A 17,313-nucleotide genomic window follows, 5' to 3' on the forward strand; every position below is an offset into this window, starting at 1 on the left:
GCCACTGCCTTCCTACTAACTTGGCACATGCAATCCTCCACCTCACAATTTCAACCCATGGTTGGGCAGACTCAAGTGATTTTAACCATTTTGATAACAATTGTTCTGCTTTGTCTGTTAGCTTGGGGATGCCCCACTCTCCTTCCTGTATAGAGCATAGCTGGTCCCAAGAAACACATGCCCAAGCCCTATTTTCAGCAAATGACCAGAGAAACCTCCTGTAACCCATTTCCACCTTTTTCCATTCTGAAGTTGAGAATTTGAACAATGTAGCAATGTATATGGGCAGAGCCATGAGCATATGCTTCAAAGCAATAAGTCTACCTGCAAGAGTAAGCTTGAGTTGTGACCTATTTTGAACCTTCTGCATGATTTTTTGATACATCCACTCAAAACACTGATGCCTAATGATACCAACACCAATGGAACATCCAAGGTATCTGACCACTTTACCAATCCCAATGTTTTTAAATTCAACTGATCCAACACATTTTGCTACTGGTTTGTAGTTTAAAAAGAGACATTCAGTTTTATGATGTGCTATCTTTGAGCCACTCACTTTACAGAACATACTCAACATGAAAATGCTGATCGTCAAAGACCCCTCCCCCCAAAAAAAAAAAAGTATATTTGGGGGGGTCTTTGACGATCAGCATTTTCATGTTCAGTATGTGTGTCAGATATGCAGACATCACGAGCACGGACCCAGCGCTTGTGGAAGGAGTACTTGAGGTATCCCTCGCAGCGGTGGGACAACCGAAAGAGCGAAGTAAGTGTTTGTCCTCCCTTCCTCGCCTTAAGGTAAATGATGATGCTCTCCTGATTTGGTCAGATTGGGGCTTGCCCACGAGCAAGCCTCTGTCCTGTAGAAAAACCCTTGAGAAGCTGCCATGGATGGTAGGCTTATACAATCCAAGATGGGTAGCCTTTGTGCCATTGTGGGCATGCTGAAGCACAAGAAGAAGAAGTGAAGAACACCACTGGCTATGGTTGAAGGATGCTTAGCCTGCCCTCTTTGGAGGAAGGGCTGCTGTCCCGACCTTCCGTTGAGTACTTTGCACGCATCTTGCACACGTGCAGAAAGGAGAGAGACCAAGAACATGTGCTACGTTTGCATGCCTTCATGCGCAAAAATGGGCTGGAAGCTCACAGAGCACTGGGGAACTGCCTTGTCTCAATGTTGGTTGAAGTCGGAAGCATGTGTGATGCCCAACAGGTTTTTGATAGGCTGGTGTATCGGAACGAGTGGTCCTGGAATTCCCTCATCACAGGTTACATCAAATGTGGGAAGCTGCAGCATGCTCTTACCCTGTACCAGAAAATGCAAAAGGATGATTCTTCTGTACATCCCAGTGGGCATACTTTTGTGGACTTACTGAAGGCTTGTGCGAAGCTGAAAGATTTGGAAAGAGCACACGAAATACATGTCGAGGTTGCAGAATTGGGGTTGCTTGAAAGAGACCTTTTTGTTGGCAGCACCTTAGTTGATATGTATGCAAAATGTGGCTTGCTTGTCAAAGCACAACAAGTGTTTGACAAACTTCCAGTTCGAAACACAATCTCGTGGAATGCTTTAATTGCAGGATATGCTAAACATGGGCACGGTGAGGTAGCACTCAAGTGTTTGGAACGGATGCAACTTATGGGTGTCTCCCCGAGTGTTGTCACATATGTTTACAGCTTGAAAGCGTGTGGCAGCATACAAGCCATGGACAAGGGCCAAGAAATACATGCTGAGATTGAAAGAAAGGGGCTACTAGAAAGAAACCTTTTTGTTGGCAGCACCTTGGTTGATATGTATGCTAAATGTGGTTGTCTTCCAAAAGCACAGGAAGTGTTTGACAAGCTTCCAGTTCAAAACATTGTCTCGTGGACGGCACTAATTGCAGGATATGCTGAACATGGCCATGGTAAGGACGCACTGAAGTGTTTTGAACAGATGCAACTAGAGGGTGTCTCTCCGAATGCTGTCACATTTGTTTGCAGCTTGAAAGCTTGTGGCAGCATAGGAGCCAAAGACAAGGGCCAAGAGATACATGCTGAGATCGAAAGAAAGGGGTTACTAGAAAAAGACCCTGTTGTTGGCAGCTCATTGGTTGATATGTATGCTAAATGTGGCTTGCTTCTCAAAGCACAGCAAGTGTTTGACAAACTTTCAGTTCGAGACGTAGTCTTGTGGAATTCACTAATTGCAGGATACGTTGAACATGGCTACGGTAAGGAAGCACTCCAGTGTTTTAAGCAGATGCAACTTGAGGGTGTCTCTCCAGATGCTGCCACTCTTGTTTGCAGCTTAAAAGCATGTGGCAGCATAGGAGCATCATTCAAGGGCCGAGAAATACATGTTGAGATTGAAAGAAAAGGGTTATTGGAAAGAAACCTTTTTGTTGGCAGCACCTTGGTCGATATGTATGCTAAATGTGGCTCACTTGCCAAAGCACAGCAAGTGTTTGACAAACTTCCAGTTCATAATGTTGTCTCATGGAATGCATTAATTGCAGGATATGCTGAAAATGGGCATGGTCAGGAAGCACTCAATCGTTTTGAGCAGATGCAACTGGAGGGTGTCGTTCCAGATACTGTCACGTTTGTTTGCAGCTTGAAAGCCTGTGGTAGCATAGGAGCCACAAATAAAGGCCACGAATTACATGATGAGATTAAAAGAAAGGGGTTATTGGAAAGAGACCTTTTGGTTGGAAGCACTTTGGTGGATATGTATGTCAAATGTGGCCTGCTTGCCAAAGCACAGCGAGTGTTTGACAAACTTTCAGTTCGAAACATCGTCTCATGGAATTCATTAATTGCAGGATTTTCTGAAAATGGGCATGGTGAGGAAGCACTCAAGTGTTTTGAACAGATGCAACTTGAGGGTGTGTTTCCAGATGTTGTCACGTTTATTTGCAGCTTGAAAGCTTGTGGCAGTATAGGAGCCACAGATAAGGGCCTAGAAATACATGCTGAGATTGAAAGAAGAGGTTTACTGGAACAAGAACTTCTTGTTGGGAGCAGCTTGGTTGATATGTATGCCAGATGTGCCTCGCTTGTCATAGCACAAGAAGTTTTTGACAAGCTTCCAATTCGAGATGTTGTCTCATGGAATGCATTAATCACTGGATATGCCCAGCTGGGAGAAAGTGAAAATGTTTTCCATATTTTTGATAGAATGCTAGGAGAAGGTACAAAGCCAGATCCGGTCACCTTCGTTATTGTTCTCAATGCATGCAGTCGCACAGGTCTATTTAATAGGAGCCAGACGTACTTTGAGTCCATGAGCAAAGATTACGGCATTGTTCCAACTCTGGAGCACCACACATGCATGGCTGATCTCCTTGGCCGTGCGGGCCAATTAGACAAGGCAGTAACAGTGATCAAGAAGATGCCATTTTGTCCTAATCTTGCAGTTTGGCATACTGTGTTGGGTGCATGTAGAAATTGGGGTAATGTGGAGCTTGGAAAACAGGCCTTTGAACATGCAATGCATTTGGATGAAAGGGATGCTGCAGCTTATGTCTTAATGTCTCACATCTATGCAGGTGCTGACATGCAGGAGGAAGCAAACAAAGGTTGAGGCAATGAGAGTAGAAAAGCAACAATTGCAAAGGTCAGGACAGTGTTTGTGGACTGATGACATGACAGGAATAGTGCATTCATTTTTGGTTGGGGATAATAGAGATTCTGAAAGATATTGTATTAATGAAAGCTAGATTATCTTTCCCTCAAAATGAGAGATGGTGAATGTCCCGACCGTGGATGGATCTCAAGCTTGCTAGTTTGTCATATTCTATTTTGAAGGGCCCCTTCTTTTTCAACCCTCCTTTTCCGGCGGTCAACCATCTTTGCCAGTTCCAGTTTCCGGCCATCACTCTCTCCTACACTCTCTCGAGCGCTCGCACACACTCTTACACACACACACACACACACACACACGCACATGCACACACACACACACTCATATATACACACACACTCTCTCTCTCTCTCTCTCTCTCTCTCTCTCACACACACACACACACACACAAACAACATGCGAGCACACTTAACACGAGTGATGTAAAAGGTTTAAACTCCTTGAGCAAGATTCAAACCATAAACCTCCCTCTACCAAGCCTACGACCTTACCACTACATTAGACCACGTCGGTGTACTACCTGTCGAAAATAAGGACGGCAGGCCTGGTATCCTTTCCAGCGTGTCAATAAGTCAAGCGTTGGAGCTTGAGATCTATCCCAGTCCAACCCAAGGGGACATGCATACATATCTAGGGATTTGTGATGTTGCCATTTGGCTACAACAATTGTAACGAAGGTAGAGCATGCTGTCAAAATCTTGTCAGAGATGCAAATTTGTGTTCGTGCTTTTGAGGAAGTAAAGTGTATTTTTGGAGGCTATTGGTGAATTATAGTGCAGTTGCAGTAGCCATAGTCTAGCATGAAGAAATTGTAATAAAGTAGGAACATTAGTTATGGCATCAATTAACAATAAAAGAGGCTTATGGATCTTCATTTGTATCTTTTGATCATATGACTTTTGGAATGTACATTGGAGCTAGAGCTATCGTACTTTAGTCTATGGAAGGTTATTTTCATCCTTTGGTGAAAGGCTAAATCACTTAGGTATTGTGTATAATTTCTTGTTAATTGCATGTTAATTAACATAATAATTTGTTTCAAATCTCAGTTTATGGTCACTCCATTTTAATTGGTATCAGAGCTCTTGTGTTTTGATCCATGGTTCCATTGGTTTTTTGTCAAATTTTTATGAGACTATGGTTCTTCGATCAAATCTGAGCACAGGATCAAATTTTTAAAAGGTTGTGGATCAAATTTGAACTAAGTGGAGGTGATTGGTGTTAATTTTTTGATAATTACGTTTTTACCTTCTCTTCCACTTTTCTTTAAGCTTTCCATGGCTAGGGTTCATCACACAGTAGTCGTTTGCAAACACAACCTTGGGTCTTTGGTTGGGGACATTCTTAGCAACACATAGTACCATTTTGAGATATTTTTTAGGTGTGGATTCTCTAATTTTTTTCCTATCCCCATGTGTTCAAGAAACCCTAGAAATGGTGATCTCAAGCTTTTATGGTGTTCAAGGTCCATCATACACACCATCTACTAGCTTAGCGACACATTTGGGGGTTTAGTTTGTGTGTTTTTCGCTTCCAAATCTCCATAAGAGTTGGTGGCGAATTCCAACTTGAAGGGAAGTTGCTTTGCTCCAACTACTTGATAGGTGTAAGATTTGATGGCTACTTTAGCTTAGTAATGGTCTTGGGAGGCCAAATGGAACATTCTTGGTGCATTTCTTGAAGATCTTGGAGATTTTTGAGCTCTCTTGAGGTGGACAAATCAGAGAATAGTGCTTCACAAATCAACACAAAGAGAGGGCAAATCTTCATCAACTCCAAGCATTAGTAAGGCCTAAGGGCCATTGGTGAGTTGCTATTGCCAAATCTTGATTCTTTGGTTGATTTCTTGCAAGATTCAATGGCATGTAGGGATTTCTTCAAGAACCCTAATTTCTCAAAAATCGGCCATTCCCTCTTGCCATTGGGAACTCATTGAGGCTCTTGGAAGCATTGCTTATGTCGTAATGCTTGCATAGGCTTTGAGTTGAATGTGGGGAGTGCTCATAAGCTGAACCCTCAAGCCTCGCAACCCACATCGAATGACGCTCTCCTTCAACTATTGGTGGATCGACTTGACTTCAAACCTCTCATGGAAAAGTTAGAGTCTATCAACTACACTTTGAACTCCAAGTTTGACACCATGGTCTCAAATATGGGACTTATGGAGAAAAGGTTGATCCAATCCATGAGTCAACCTCAAGTCGGTAATCATGAAGAGAGGAATGGTGGGCCATCAAGTTGACATTGGCAAGCAAACCTTCCAAGAAACTTATGTTAAAAGCCATAGGGAAGGAAAGCAAGCTTGGCAAGAGGCTCCCTTGAAGGCTACTCGTGATTTCAACATCCCTTAACTGGACTCATGATGGATGCTAGAAGACTACTCTTGAAGGATATGGGACCAACTTCATTCCATGCCGGTTTATCTCAATTGAATGGGAAAGCACCGCAAGTACCATTCAAATCTATGGATACATCTTATGGGGATGCCAAGAGGGTGTTTATCCAACAAAAGGCAAATCAATCTATGATGGTGGAAGAGAAGATGTATTGGGATGAAGAAGAGACCATGCATGACACACAAGATTGGGATCATATGTCCTTCATAGAGAGGCAACGGCATGCACATGCTAAATGGATGGAACTATCCCATCTCATCAAGTGGGAGTACAAGGATTTCTCTCAATTCTTGGAATCTTACTCTAAAATGAAAAAATTCAAACCCTTATCACATCTTGGGAACTCAATCCATAATTCAAAGGATGTCAAGGACAAGGTCACAATCTCAAAGTTCAAAGGTGATGGTTTAAACCCATATGATTTGGAGGAATGGATTGCTAAATTGGAGACATATTTTTAGCTCTATCCAAAAGATGAGCAAGATAAAGTTAAATTTGCATCATTGCATATGGAGGACTATGCTCATCAATGGTGGAGACATATGGTCAAACAACGGAACATGCCACACTCATAGGATGAGTTAAAGAGAGAAATGAATTTGGCATTCATTTTGCCATTGGTTGGTACTTGATAGATACCAGGAGGAGTGGTATGAGCTTTCTCAAAAAGGGAGGTTAGTGAGAGTACATTAAGAAGTTTATGGAGCTTTCATCAATGTTTGTGGAAGGATTGAATGAGGACATGAAGATGAAAAAGTTTGTGCGTGGTTTGGATTTCAACATCAAGGCGGATGTTTCAACCCAAAGACCAAGCACTATTAAAGAGGGCATGATATTGGAGGAGCTTTATGAACATTAAAGAGTTGAGGAGAAAGGGTCTATGTTTCAAATGCAAAGAAAGGTGGTCACCTGGGCACAAATGCAAGTCAAAGAAGGTTGTGGCCACTATGATCATCATGGATGAGGAGGAAGATACCAAGGACTCTCATGATGGGGAAGAATTTGAGGATTGCAATGAAGAAACACATGATGAGTCAATTGAGGATCACTCCTTCATAAAAGAAGATGGGGAATTTCCTTTTGATCCTGGTGGAGGAGACAAAGGGAATGTGTAGGATGAAGTTGCATCCATAAATGCAGAAATTTCAGCAAGTGTATGCTTTATTTCTTAAGAGCTAATGGTGGGTTGCAAGAGCCCAAATACCTTACGTTTGGTTAGATCCATCAATGGGAGAGTTGTTCATATTATTAGTGGATTCTGGAAGTACCCATAGCTTCATCAATTCCAAATTCATTAACTCTCTCAAGCTTGCTCCGGTGGAACTACCGATAATCTTTCAAGTGCAAGTAGTCAATGGAGAAAATGAGAAGACTAGCTTGGCATGTCCTTCTATTGATATGGTTTTATCTCCGTTATACATTTGGAAGGGTGACTTGGTAGTGTTGGAGATGGGTCCAATTGATGTGATTTTGGGGTGCGATTTTTTATCATAGTGCTACCCAATCAGTCATATAGTGGGTAGTTGATGAAGTGGCAGGCCAAATTACGATTTCAGCAAAACAGTAGTATATTACCCCAAAGAGCACCTATCTCATGTGAAGCAAGTGTTTGAAGTGATGAGGGAGCACAAGCTATTTGAAAAAGAGAGCAAATGCTCGTTCATGGTCAATGAAGTGGAATATCTTGGGAATTTGGTGGGAGAGAATGGCATAAGAGCTGATTCAAAGAAGGTGGTATGTGTAAAAGATTAGCCAACACCAAGTAATTCAACTCAATTGAGAAGATTTTTAGGGTTATCTTCTTTCTATAAGATTCATGGAGCATTATACATCTATAGACACCACTCACTGATCTTCTCAAGAGGGAAGCTTTCTTTTGGGATTCTATTGCCGAAAAAAGCTTCAATGAGCTCAAAGCCTTGCTTACTTCGGCCCCCATTCTTGTTTGTCCCCCAAGACTTTCTATGTGAGAACGGATGCAAGTGGAAGAGGACTTGGGGGTATTTTGTATCAATAGCATGGAGTCATTGCATGTTTATGAGCAAGAGATGCTAGCTATCCTTCATACTATCAAGAAGTGGCGTCATTACTTATATGGGTCCCAATTCAAGGTGAGAAGTGATCATAGGGTGTTGAAATTTTTCTTATCCCAACCAACTCTCTCTCCTAAGCAAAAGAGGTGGCCGACCACTCTTTAAAGTTATGATTTTTATATATCATACACACCAGACAAGGACAATAATGTAGTAACGGATGCATTGTCAAGAATGTGGGCTTGCAATATGGCATCAATTATGGAGATTTATAGTGATTGGATTAAGGGAAATCAAGAGGAATACCTCCTAAATGAGGTTGTTGCCCACATTTACAAGAAATTACAGCAAGGTAATCATGGAGAATTATGCATCTATAGCAGCACCACTCACTGATCTTCTCAAGAGGGAAGCCTTCTTTTGGGATTCTATTGCCGAAAAAAGCTTCAATGAGCTCAAAGCCTTGCTTACTTTGGCCCCATTCTTGTTTGTCCCCCAAGACTTTCTATGTGAGAGAGGATGTAAGTGGAAGAGGACTTGGGGCTATTTTGTATATCAAGAGCATGGAGTCAGTGCTTTCGAGAATAGAAAGCTTACTAAAAAAGAGATGGTATTGTATGTTTATGAGCAAGAGATGCTAGCTATCCTTCATGATATCAAGAAGTGGCATCATTACTTGTATGGTTCCCACTTCAAGGTGAGAAGTGATCATAGGGTGCTGAAATTTTTCTTATTCCAACCACTCTCTCTCCTAAGCAAAAGCGGTGGCTAGCCACTCTTTAAAGTTATGATTTTGAGATACCATACACACTGGACAAGGACAAATGTAGTAGCGGATGCATTGTCAAGAATGTGGGCTTGCACTATGGAATCAATTATGGAGGTTTATAGTGATTGGATTAAGGGAACTCAAGAGGAATACCCCGTAAATGAGGTTCTTGCCCACATTTACAAGAAATTACAACAAGGTAATCATGAAGATATTCCTAATTACAAGCTTCACAAAAATTGAGTGTATCTTGTTTCCACCTCATCCTACATACCAAAGGTGCTTCATGAGATGCATTCTTCTCCACTTGCAGGTTATCTTAGTGTGTTGAAGACATATGACAAATTGAACAAAAGTTTCTTTTGGAAAGGCATGTGGAGGGATGTCAAGAAGTTTGTGTGATGGAGTGTTCTTCATGTCAAAGAAACAAGGATAGCCATTAACTACCCAATGGTTTACTTCATCCTTTACCCATTCAGGATGGGAAATGGACTCACATATCAATGGATTTCACCTACGGTCTTCCCCTAGGACTAAGTAGATGAGGCTACATGGCAACCACTTTCTTATGTGCATCAATGAGATTTATCTATGGAGGGTGTTTCGTGACCATGTGGCATGCTTTTCTTTGGATTTACAAGGGTTGCATGAGGAAGTGTACATGCTAGAGTTTCCTAGATTGATTTTACAAAAGTCTTCTCATTGATATTGAACTTCAATGGCCATCATGATGAGTGTATACATTGAGGAGAATGTTGGTTACTTGATCGATACATTTGCAGCCTATTATGAGCTCATTACCATCCTCTCCATTGATGTATATTGGAGGATGTACCCAAGTATACATAAAAGAAAATTTTGAGGATAAAATCTTTGGGGAAGGGATGGTTTGTAATAAAGTAGGAACTTTAGTTAGTGCATGGGCATGGACTCAACTATAAAAGGGGCTCATGGATCTTCATTTGTACCTTTTAATCATATGAATTTTGAAATGTACATTGGAGCATAGAGCTACCATACTTTGGCCTATGGAAGGTTATTTCTATTCTTTGGTCAAAGGCTAAATCACTTAGGCATTGTGTATAATTTCTTGCTAATTGCATGTTAATCAACATAATGATTTGTCCCAAATCTCAGCTTATGGTCACTCCATTCAAGTATCTCGAGGTAGGTAGTCCTAGTCTCTAGGACAATCAAGGCAGTGGCGAACCTTGTTTATCAAACCATCATAAAGAAAAATCTCCTAATGTTAGGGAAAATGGCTCATATGCATGCTTCCTATAGACATGTGAATAGGTACTCTTTGGTGGCACCCAAACCCCAAAGATTGTTATAGGTATATATTTTATCATATTTTGATGAATTAATAATCGCATAAAAATATGCTTGATTTAATGTATGCAAGAATTGGCTTAATGGAATGTGCGAGTGTGCACAAGGCTATTATATATGTGCGAGTGTGCACAAAGTTATTTCATGTGTAAAGGCCCAATAGTATTTATATTTGGACAAAGTCTTTTATATGTACAAACCTTAGAAACTTTCATATGGTTAATAATATGTAATCAGGATGACCCAAAAGTAGGAAAAAGCAAGCCCAATTTGTACGCTCAACCATTATCAGTGCCTTGGGCTATTTTTATGAATACAATTATGTAAATACTCAAGTCGTGGAAGTGGAGCTACTCACTGGAGGAGGGAGATTGCACCCAATCTTGTCTTGTGTGGTGTACACTCTATCCCTATCTCTTGTTAGTAACTTATTTCCTATTTACTTTTATTTTGGTATTCAATCATTGAAAGTGTTGAGCATGTGGTATTTGAATTAAATCAAATTCTTGCAAGTTTCTTTTAAATTCTTCCTTCCTAGAAAATTAGATCCGTGACAATGGTATCAAGAGCTAGAAGATGGAGATAATAATTGAAATCTTAAAAGCTTAATTCAAAGGTTTTTGGAAGAGTTCCATCTATTAACTAAGGGGCAAAGACCAAAGGATAAGGGGGAGTGGCAAACCACTCTGCAAAAAACCATAATACCACCTTCTTCTTAAAAAGTGGGTTTTCCCAATCCAAAAACTCTCTATGATCTACCTGTATGGATGGATTCATTTCTTGAAGGAGGTTTAGGTCGTCCCATAATTCAATTGATAAACCTCTGTTACAGAGAAAAATCCATAATGGAGGGCTTTTGTCTACCTTCAAATAATCAGTTAAAATGGAGATGCTTTAATCGCTTTCGAGGCTAAATTTATTTTTTAAATTAAAGCTTAAAAATCTCCTTTTCCCTCTTCTCTTTAATTGGACGGCAACAAAACTTTTTCTTTTTTTAAAATTCATCTTTCCTTTTCTTCTTCCCCACGGCAGCCGCAGTGTTGAAATTACTAAATTGTTCTCCTCTCTCTCTCTCTCTCTCTCTCTCTCTTGCACAACCGTGCTACGTTGGTTTCCATAGAAGAAGAAGCGCCTTGTTTTGTCTATATTCAAAGCTTTGTTAATAAAGCTTTAACAAAGCTTTAAAAAGATAAAGCTTTATAAGCTTCATAATATAAAACTTTATCAGCTTTATAATATAAAACTTTATAAAATGTCCCTTCTCCTTGTTGCGAAAATAGCTTTGTTATAAAGCTTTAGATTCTCTACTATAATACTATTTTTTTAAATGCTTTATATTACAACTTTGTGAATATAAACCTTTATGTAATACCCAAACTTTTTTTCCCCATTTAATTACTTGGATCTCAAATATCATGGGAATTCCTCTTTTTGCATAAAAATAAATTTACCAAAAATTCATCTTTTACCATTTAATTACTTGGATCTTAAATATCATGAGAATTCCTCTTTTTGCATAAAAATAAATTTACCAAAAATTACTCTTTTCTCATAATCAATTATTTATGCATAATTACAATAAAAAATATTTCTCATGAATATGATGAAAATCATTCTTTTTTCATAGGATGTCCAATCCTAGAATATGGTAGGAAGTCCTCTTTTAGCATTATGCATAAAAATAAGATATGTATTATTTTCTGAAAATTTTACCATAGCTTCGCTGCTATTACTGATAATTCTTAATTTTTTTCTAAAGAATAAAAGCTTGTAATGAAAATATGATAGTAGTTCCTCTTTTATGCTTAAAATCAAACTATGAATTTAAATCATAATTTTAACCATAATCATAAACTTAATTATGATTATCCCACTAGATTAAGCTCATTCCATTATTTCTCTTTTCCCAAATTGATAGGATAATCTATTTCTCATTTAGAATCAATCAAAGTAGTTTTTAACTACTTATAAATAATCTAAAAGAAATAACCATTATTTTGTTAACACAAAATCATAAAAATACCATTTTCTTAATCTCTAGCTTATCAAGCCTAGAGTTTAGCTTTGAATTAAGAGACTGTCATTAAGAAGCATCCTTTTTCAAGGATTTAGCCATAAATATGGCTATTCTTTTAGAGAGAGAGATTTACTTAAAGAAAGCATTATAATTTAAGCATAAAGGTTGACTTAATGCTAATTAAACATTAAGAAACTTAGGGAAAGCTTGATTTGAATTAAAACAATCATTTTGAAAGCTTCTCAAGCTTGAGAGGGGTTGAGAAGAAGAAAGTTATTAAGAAAATTACAAAAAACCATAAAATTTGATTTTACCTCCAAGTTTGGCTTGATTCTCTAACCGCAGTGAAGCCCCCGACCAATCAATTGGTCCACCAAGAGGAGAAGAGCAACTCCAAGAGTTGTTGTAGAGAGAGAGAGCTCCAAGCTCCCAAGAGAGAGGAAAATTTAAGGGATAATAGAAAATATGATTATTTTAATAGTTCAATTGGGTTTTAGAATTTTCCAAGTTTAGTTTGACTCAATTTGGGGACAAGATTTAGACCAGTTTTGCTCCTTTTTTGATTTGGTTTGATCCCAGGAGAGAGGAGATATAAAAATATCATAATTTTTTTGAATTAAAAACCCTTCCACACATGTGAAAGAGGCGCCTACCTCAAAGTCCCCCTTTCCTTACCAAGGTGTCAAAAATGCATCATTATTCTAAAATATCTCATAATTTTTAACTAATAAACCTTGTACTCAGTCAACTCTTCATCTTATGTGAGCATTTACTCATTTTTGGGTATTTTCTTTTATTTTTTGGATTTATCTCATCCCAACACTTGGATTAATCCAATTGGCCCATTGAAACCTTAATTGGACCATAATCCAAAAATATCTGAAAATGTAGACCCTTAGATAAGGCCCCTTATACCATTTTCAATTAATTCCTAATGAACATTTGAAAGTTCCTTTTGAACTTCTGATTGAGGGGAATCCATTTTAGGCACTAGGAGAATTTTTATATCCAAAGATATCTCAATTTTTGATTACCTCACTCTAGACATTTTCTCTCTCTAGCCAAAACAAGGTAAAACAAGATCTTTCTTCTATTTCAGAGAGGGGAATAATTACAAGAACAGAAGGGGAGATTCTTACACCTTTACACCTCAAAAAGCTGGAGGGAGGAATCTTACACGAGAGAGTACGAGTATCATCGGTGCGCTTGAATCTCGAATCGACTCGACTCTGCAAATTTTGGGTTCAACGATAAGTATTATCATCATTTATCATCTTTGTTGAATTATTTCTAACATTAATTAATCAATTTCTCTATCTCTCGACTTCATTATCTCTGTTACAATGAATCCGCAACCCCCAACTGTGGAGGAGTAGCTGCTAGCTCTTCAAGCTCAGATTTTAGAGGAGAGGGAAAAGAGGGAGAAGTTGGAGAGGAAGTTGAGAAAGAGGAGTAGAGGGGCGGAGTCTGATTCAGGTGATGAAATCTAGTGTACAGTGGAGGCTACCCTTAGAGCCCAAGATTCTAGAACGGAGAAGAAGATTAGTCGGAAGGCCTTTTCTTTCCAAAATTATGATGGGAAAAGGACACCAAGTTAGTTCTCTCTTGGCTCAGTCAGTTAGATGACTACTTTTTTGGGGAAGACTTCTCTGAAAAAGATAAAGTCAAATGTGCTGCTAATCATCTTATATAGAGAAGGAGCTGCGTTGTGGTGGAATGCTACCAAGACAGGCCATCATAAGCCTCGTACTTGGAAAGAATTTTGAAAGGCAATTAAGAAAAACTTTTTGCCACCACAATACAAGGCCAAGAGTAGACAGTAGTGGGATGGCTTATGTCAGTTGTTGGAGAAAGAGATCGTTCAAATGTATGTAGACAAGTTTTGGCAGGTTCTCTTACAACTCAAAGCCATTGAGAAAGTTCATGAGAAGGACCAGAAGAGGAAGTTTATAGCCGGTCTAAAACCTCACATTAGGGCCAAAGTGAACATGTTCCATCCGCATTCTCTTAGTTCAACAATCTCTTTAGCCATTAATTGTGAGAAGAAGAATAATGTTCTGAAGGAGAATCGTGTTACCCAGGAGTCTCATCCCTTTAAATCTCAAAAGCAAGTTTCTTCATCTAAATCTTTTGACAGGACTCAAGGATGGCGTCGCAACCTTGGTTGGTTCAAGAACAAAGAAAGCAACAAATCGAAAAGTAAGAAGACCGACAATCTTCGGAAGACAAACAAACAGAAGCCCAAGCGTCGAATCCGGTGTTTCAAATGCAACAAGGAAGGCCATGTGGCATTTGAGTGCCCAGAGAAGAAGAAGAATACACCGAAAGCTAGTGTCAACATTATCGAGAAGGAGGACAACGACGACTATGAAAGATCCATGCCCCCTCCGCGCAACGAAATCGGGGGTGCTAGCAGCGGAAATAGCACTTCTTGCGCAGGGCAGAGCCTCTCACTCGGGGCCTCGCCCATGGATATCCGGTCAGGAGACTAATCCCTCGGTTCTTCCAAAACTGAACCCGAAAAAACTTCTCTCGCCCAGAAAGTACGGGCGATTCCTCCAGGATACTTTTATTCTAACGTAGTCAAGAGTCTTAACTAACCAAACTGATCCGACCGAACCCGTAAGTCACATGATCAGATCAAGGAAAAGACTTGCACTTGGATCATAGAGACCAACGTTTTTTTCCTCATCAAGAGGCACAGTCGTTGATTCTTTTCCATAGAACAAAGGCTATCCGGGATTTATTTCATCTATCGTACCATAACAGAATTGAGTCTCATTTTAGGGATCCATCAGCCCAGCCAATCCCATGGGTTAGCCAATTGCCCAACCACTGTAGTGATAGGATCCATTTAGGAATTTGGTTATATTTTGCCCCGAGTACCAAGGAAAAGAGTTCCTAGGCCCCCTAGCCGATGCTTCAAGCAAACTTCAAGATAGTCACACCACTTACACACCCAATATGAAATGCCTGTTTCACAGATTCAGCTGTGAAACAGTCTTTAAAACAATCTTTTAATGAAACCATAGTATCATTGATCATAATCCTCCAAAATATCCGTTCTAATTTCCAATCTTTCAGCTGTCTTTAAAACAATCTTTTAATGAAACCATAGTATCATTGATCATAATCCTCCAAAATATCCGATTGAATTCTAATTTCCAATCATTCCTTCATCGGTATACCCATGGCATCATTGGCAACCAGAACGCTCACCACATGTTCACTCAGGGGCCTTTTCAATAGTTCCTAGCTCATAGTACCCGAAAATATATTCACTTATAAAAATCTAGATGGACTCTCCATTGAAGATCAGCAAGATCAACCAACAGATCCATATAAAAGAGCCATGGACTCATCCGTTGAGGACCAGCAAGGCCAATCAACCAGATCCATGCCCGAGTTCAGAAAACAACTCTAACTCCTTGTTCCATTTTCTTTCTCGACGCACGCGTGGGTATCTTCGGCGACCCAGAGCCCGAGCACCATATGGTCAGCACCCTCTAGGATCCTTTGCAGGTGACTTAGCGCTTCACTCATAGGCCGCTTCCTTGGTCCCTCATCCACCGTACACCGGAAGCTCACCATTTAAATCTAACCGAGGCTGGTCAAGACCTCGGCTGGCCTTGCTACGCGAGACATCCTCCGTTGACTCTCCGTCAGCTGTTGCAACTTTATCAATTTGGTCTCCACCCACGACCTCATTCACAAGATGGTCAAAATGCTTTCCCAACATTCTTGACATAAAACAGTCATTTAAAAACAGGTCATAATTCTATTTTCTAACAAACTCTCATCTTTCCACATTGTTCCACATCATTTCTCGTTATTCCACATTCTTCTACATCAATTCACATTGCCTAATCCACATCCAATCATATGTATTCCCATCTTCCTTCATCCATTCTCATCCAATCACATCATATTACATCTCATCACATCTATCCACATCTATCCACATCTATCCTCATCACATCTTATCCATTCGCATCTACCCATATCCACATCACATCACATCACATCACATCCATTCACATCTCATCTCATCCATTCACATCTACCCTGATCCACATCACATCACATCACATCCATTCTCATTACATCTCATCCATTCACATCTATCCCGATTCACATCAAATCACATCCATTCACATCACATCTCATCCATTCACATCTATCCCGATTCACATCACATCACATCCATTCACATCACATCTCATCCATTCACATCTATCCCGATTCACATCACATCACATCCATTCACATCACATCTCATCCATTCACATCTACCCCGATCCACATCACATCACATCACATCCATTCTCATCACATCTCATCCATTCACATCTATTTACATCACGTCACATTCACATCCATTCTCATTACATCTCATCCATTCACATCTATCCCGATTCACATCACATCCATTCACATCACATCTCATCCATTCACATCTATCCTGATTCACATCACATCTGTCCCAATTCACATCACATCACATCCATTCACATCACATCTCATCCATTCACATCTATCCCAATTCACATCACATCACATCCATTCACATCACATCTCATCCATTCACATCTACCCCGATTCACATCGCATCCATTCACATCACATCTCATCACATCTCATCACATGACATCCCACATCACATCACATCCATTCACATCTATCACATCTCATCCATTCACATCACATGACATCCCACATCACATCACATCCATTCACATCTATCACATCTCATCCATTCACATCACATCTCATCCATTCACATCTATCCCGATTCACATCACATCCATTCACATCACATCTCATCCATTCACATCTATCCCGATTCACATCACATCTCATCCATTCACATCTACCTCGATCCACATCACATCACATTACATCCATTCTCATCACATCTCATCCATTCACATCTATTTACATCACGTCACATTCACATCCATTCTCATCACATCTCATCCATTCACATCTATTTACATCACATCCATTCACATTCATTCACATCTCATCGCATCTATTTACATGCATCACATTCATTGCATCCCCATCCCATCACATACATTCTATCCCCATTACATCATGTCCACATCTATCCACATCATATCTCATTCATTCCATCC

The 17,313-nt window shown here is 39.7% G+C and overlaps 1 protein-coding gene across 1 annotated transcript; it reads left to right on the plus strand.

The window, feature by feature from the left end:
* Positions 1-597: 597 nt before the first annotated feature.
* LOC147635178 (pentatricopeptide repeat-containing protein At3g09040, mitochondrial-like) lies at positions 598-3,731 on the plus strand. Its single transcript, XM_086802376.1, has one exon. The coding sequence runs from the start codon at positions 998-1,000 to the stop codon at positions 3,566-3,568; it is 2,571 nt and encodes an 856-aa protein (XP_086658502.1). The 5' UTR covers positions 598-997; the 3' UTR covers positions 3,569-3,731.
* The last annotated feature ends 13,582 nt before the right edge of the window (positions 3,732-17,313 follow it).

The sequence above is a fragment of the Cibotium barometz genome, chromosome 9, assembly GCF_041138505.1.
Source record: "Cibotium barometz isolate CiBa-2024 chromosome 9, ASM4113850v1, whole genome shotgun sequence".
Taxonomy (NCBI): Eukaryota; Viridiplantae; Streptophyta; class Polypodiopsida; order Cyatheales; family Cibotiaceae; genus Cibotium; species Cibotium barometz.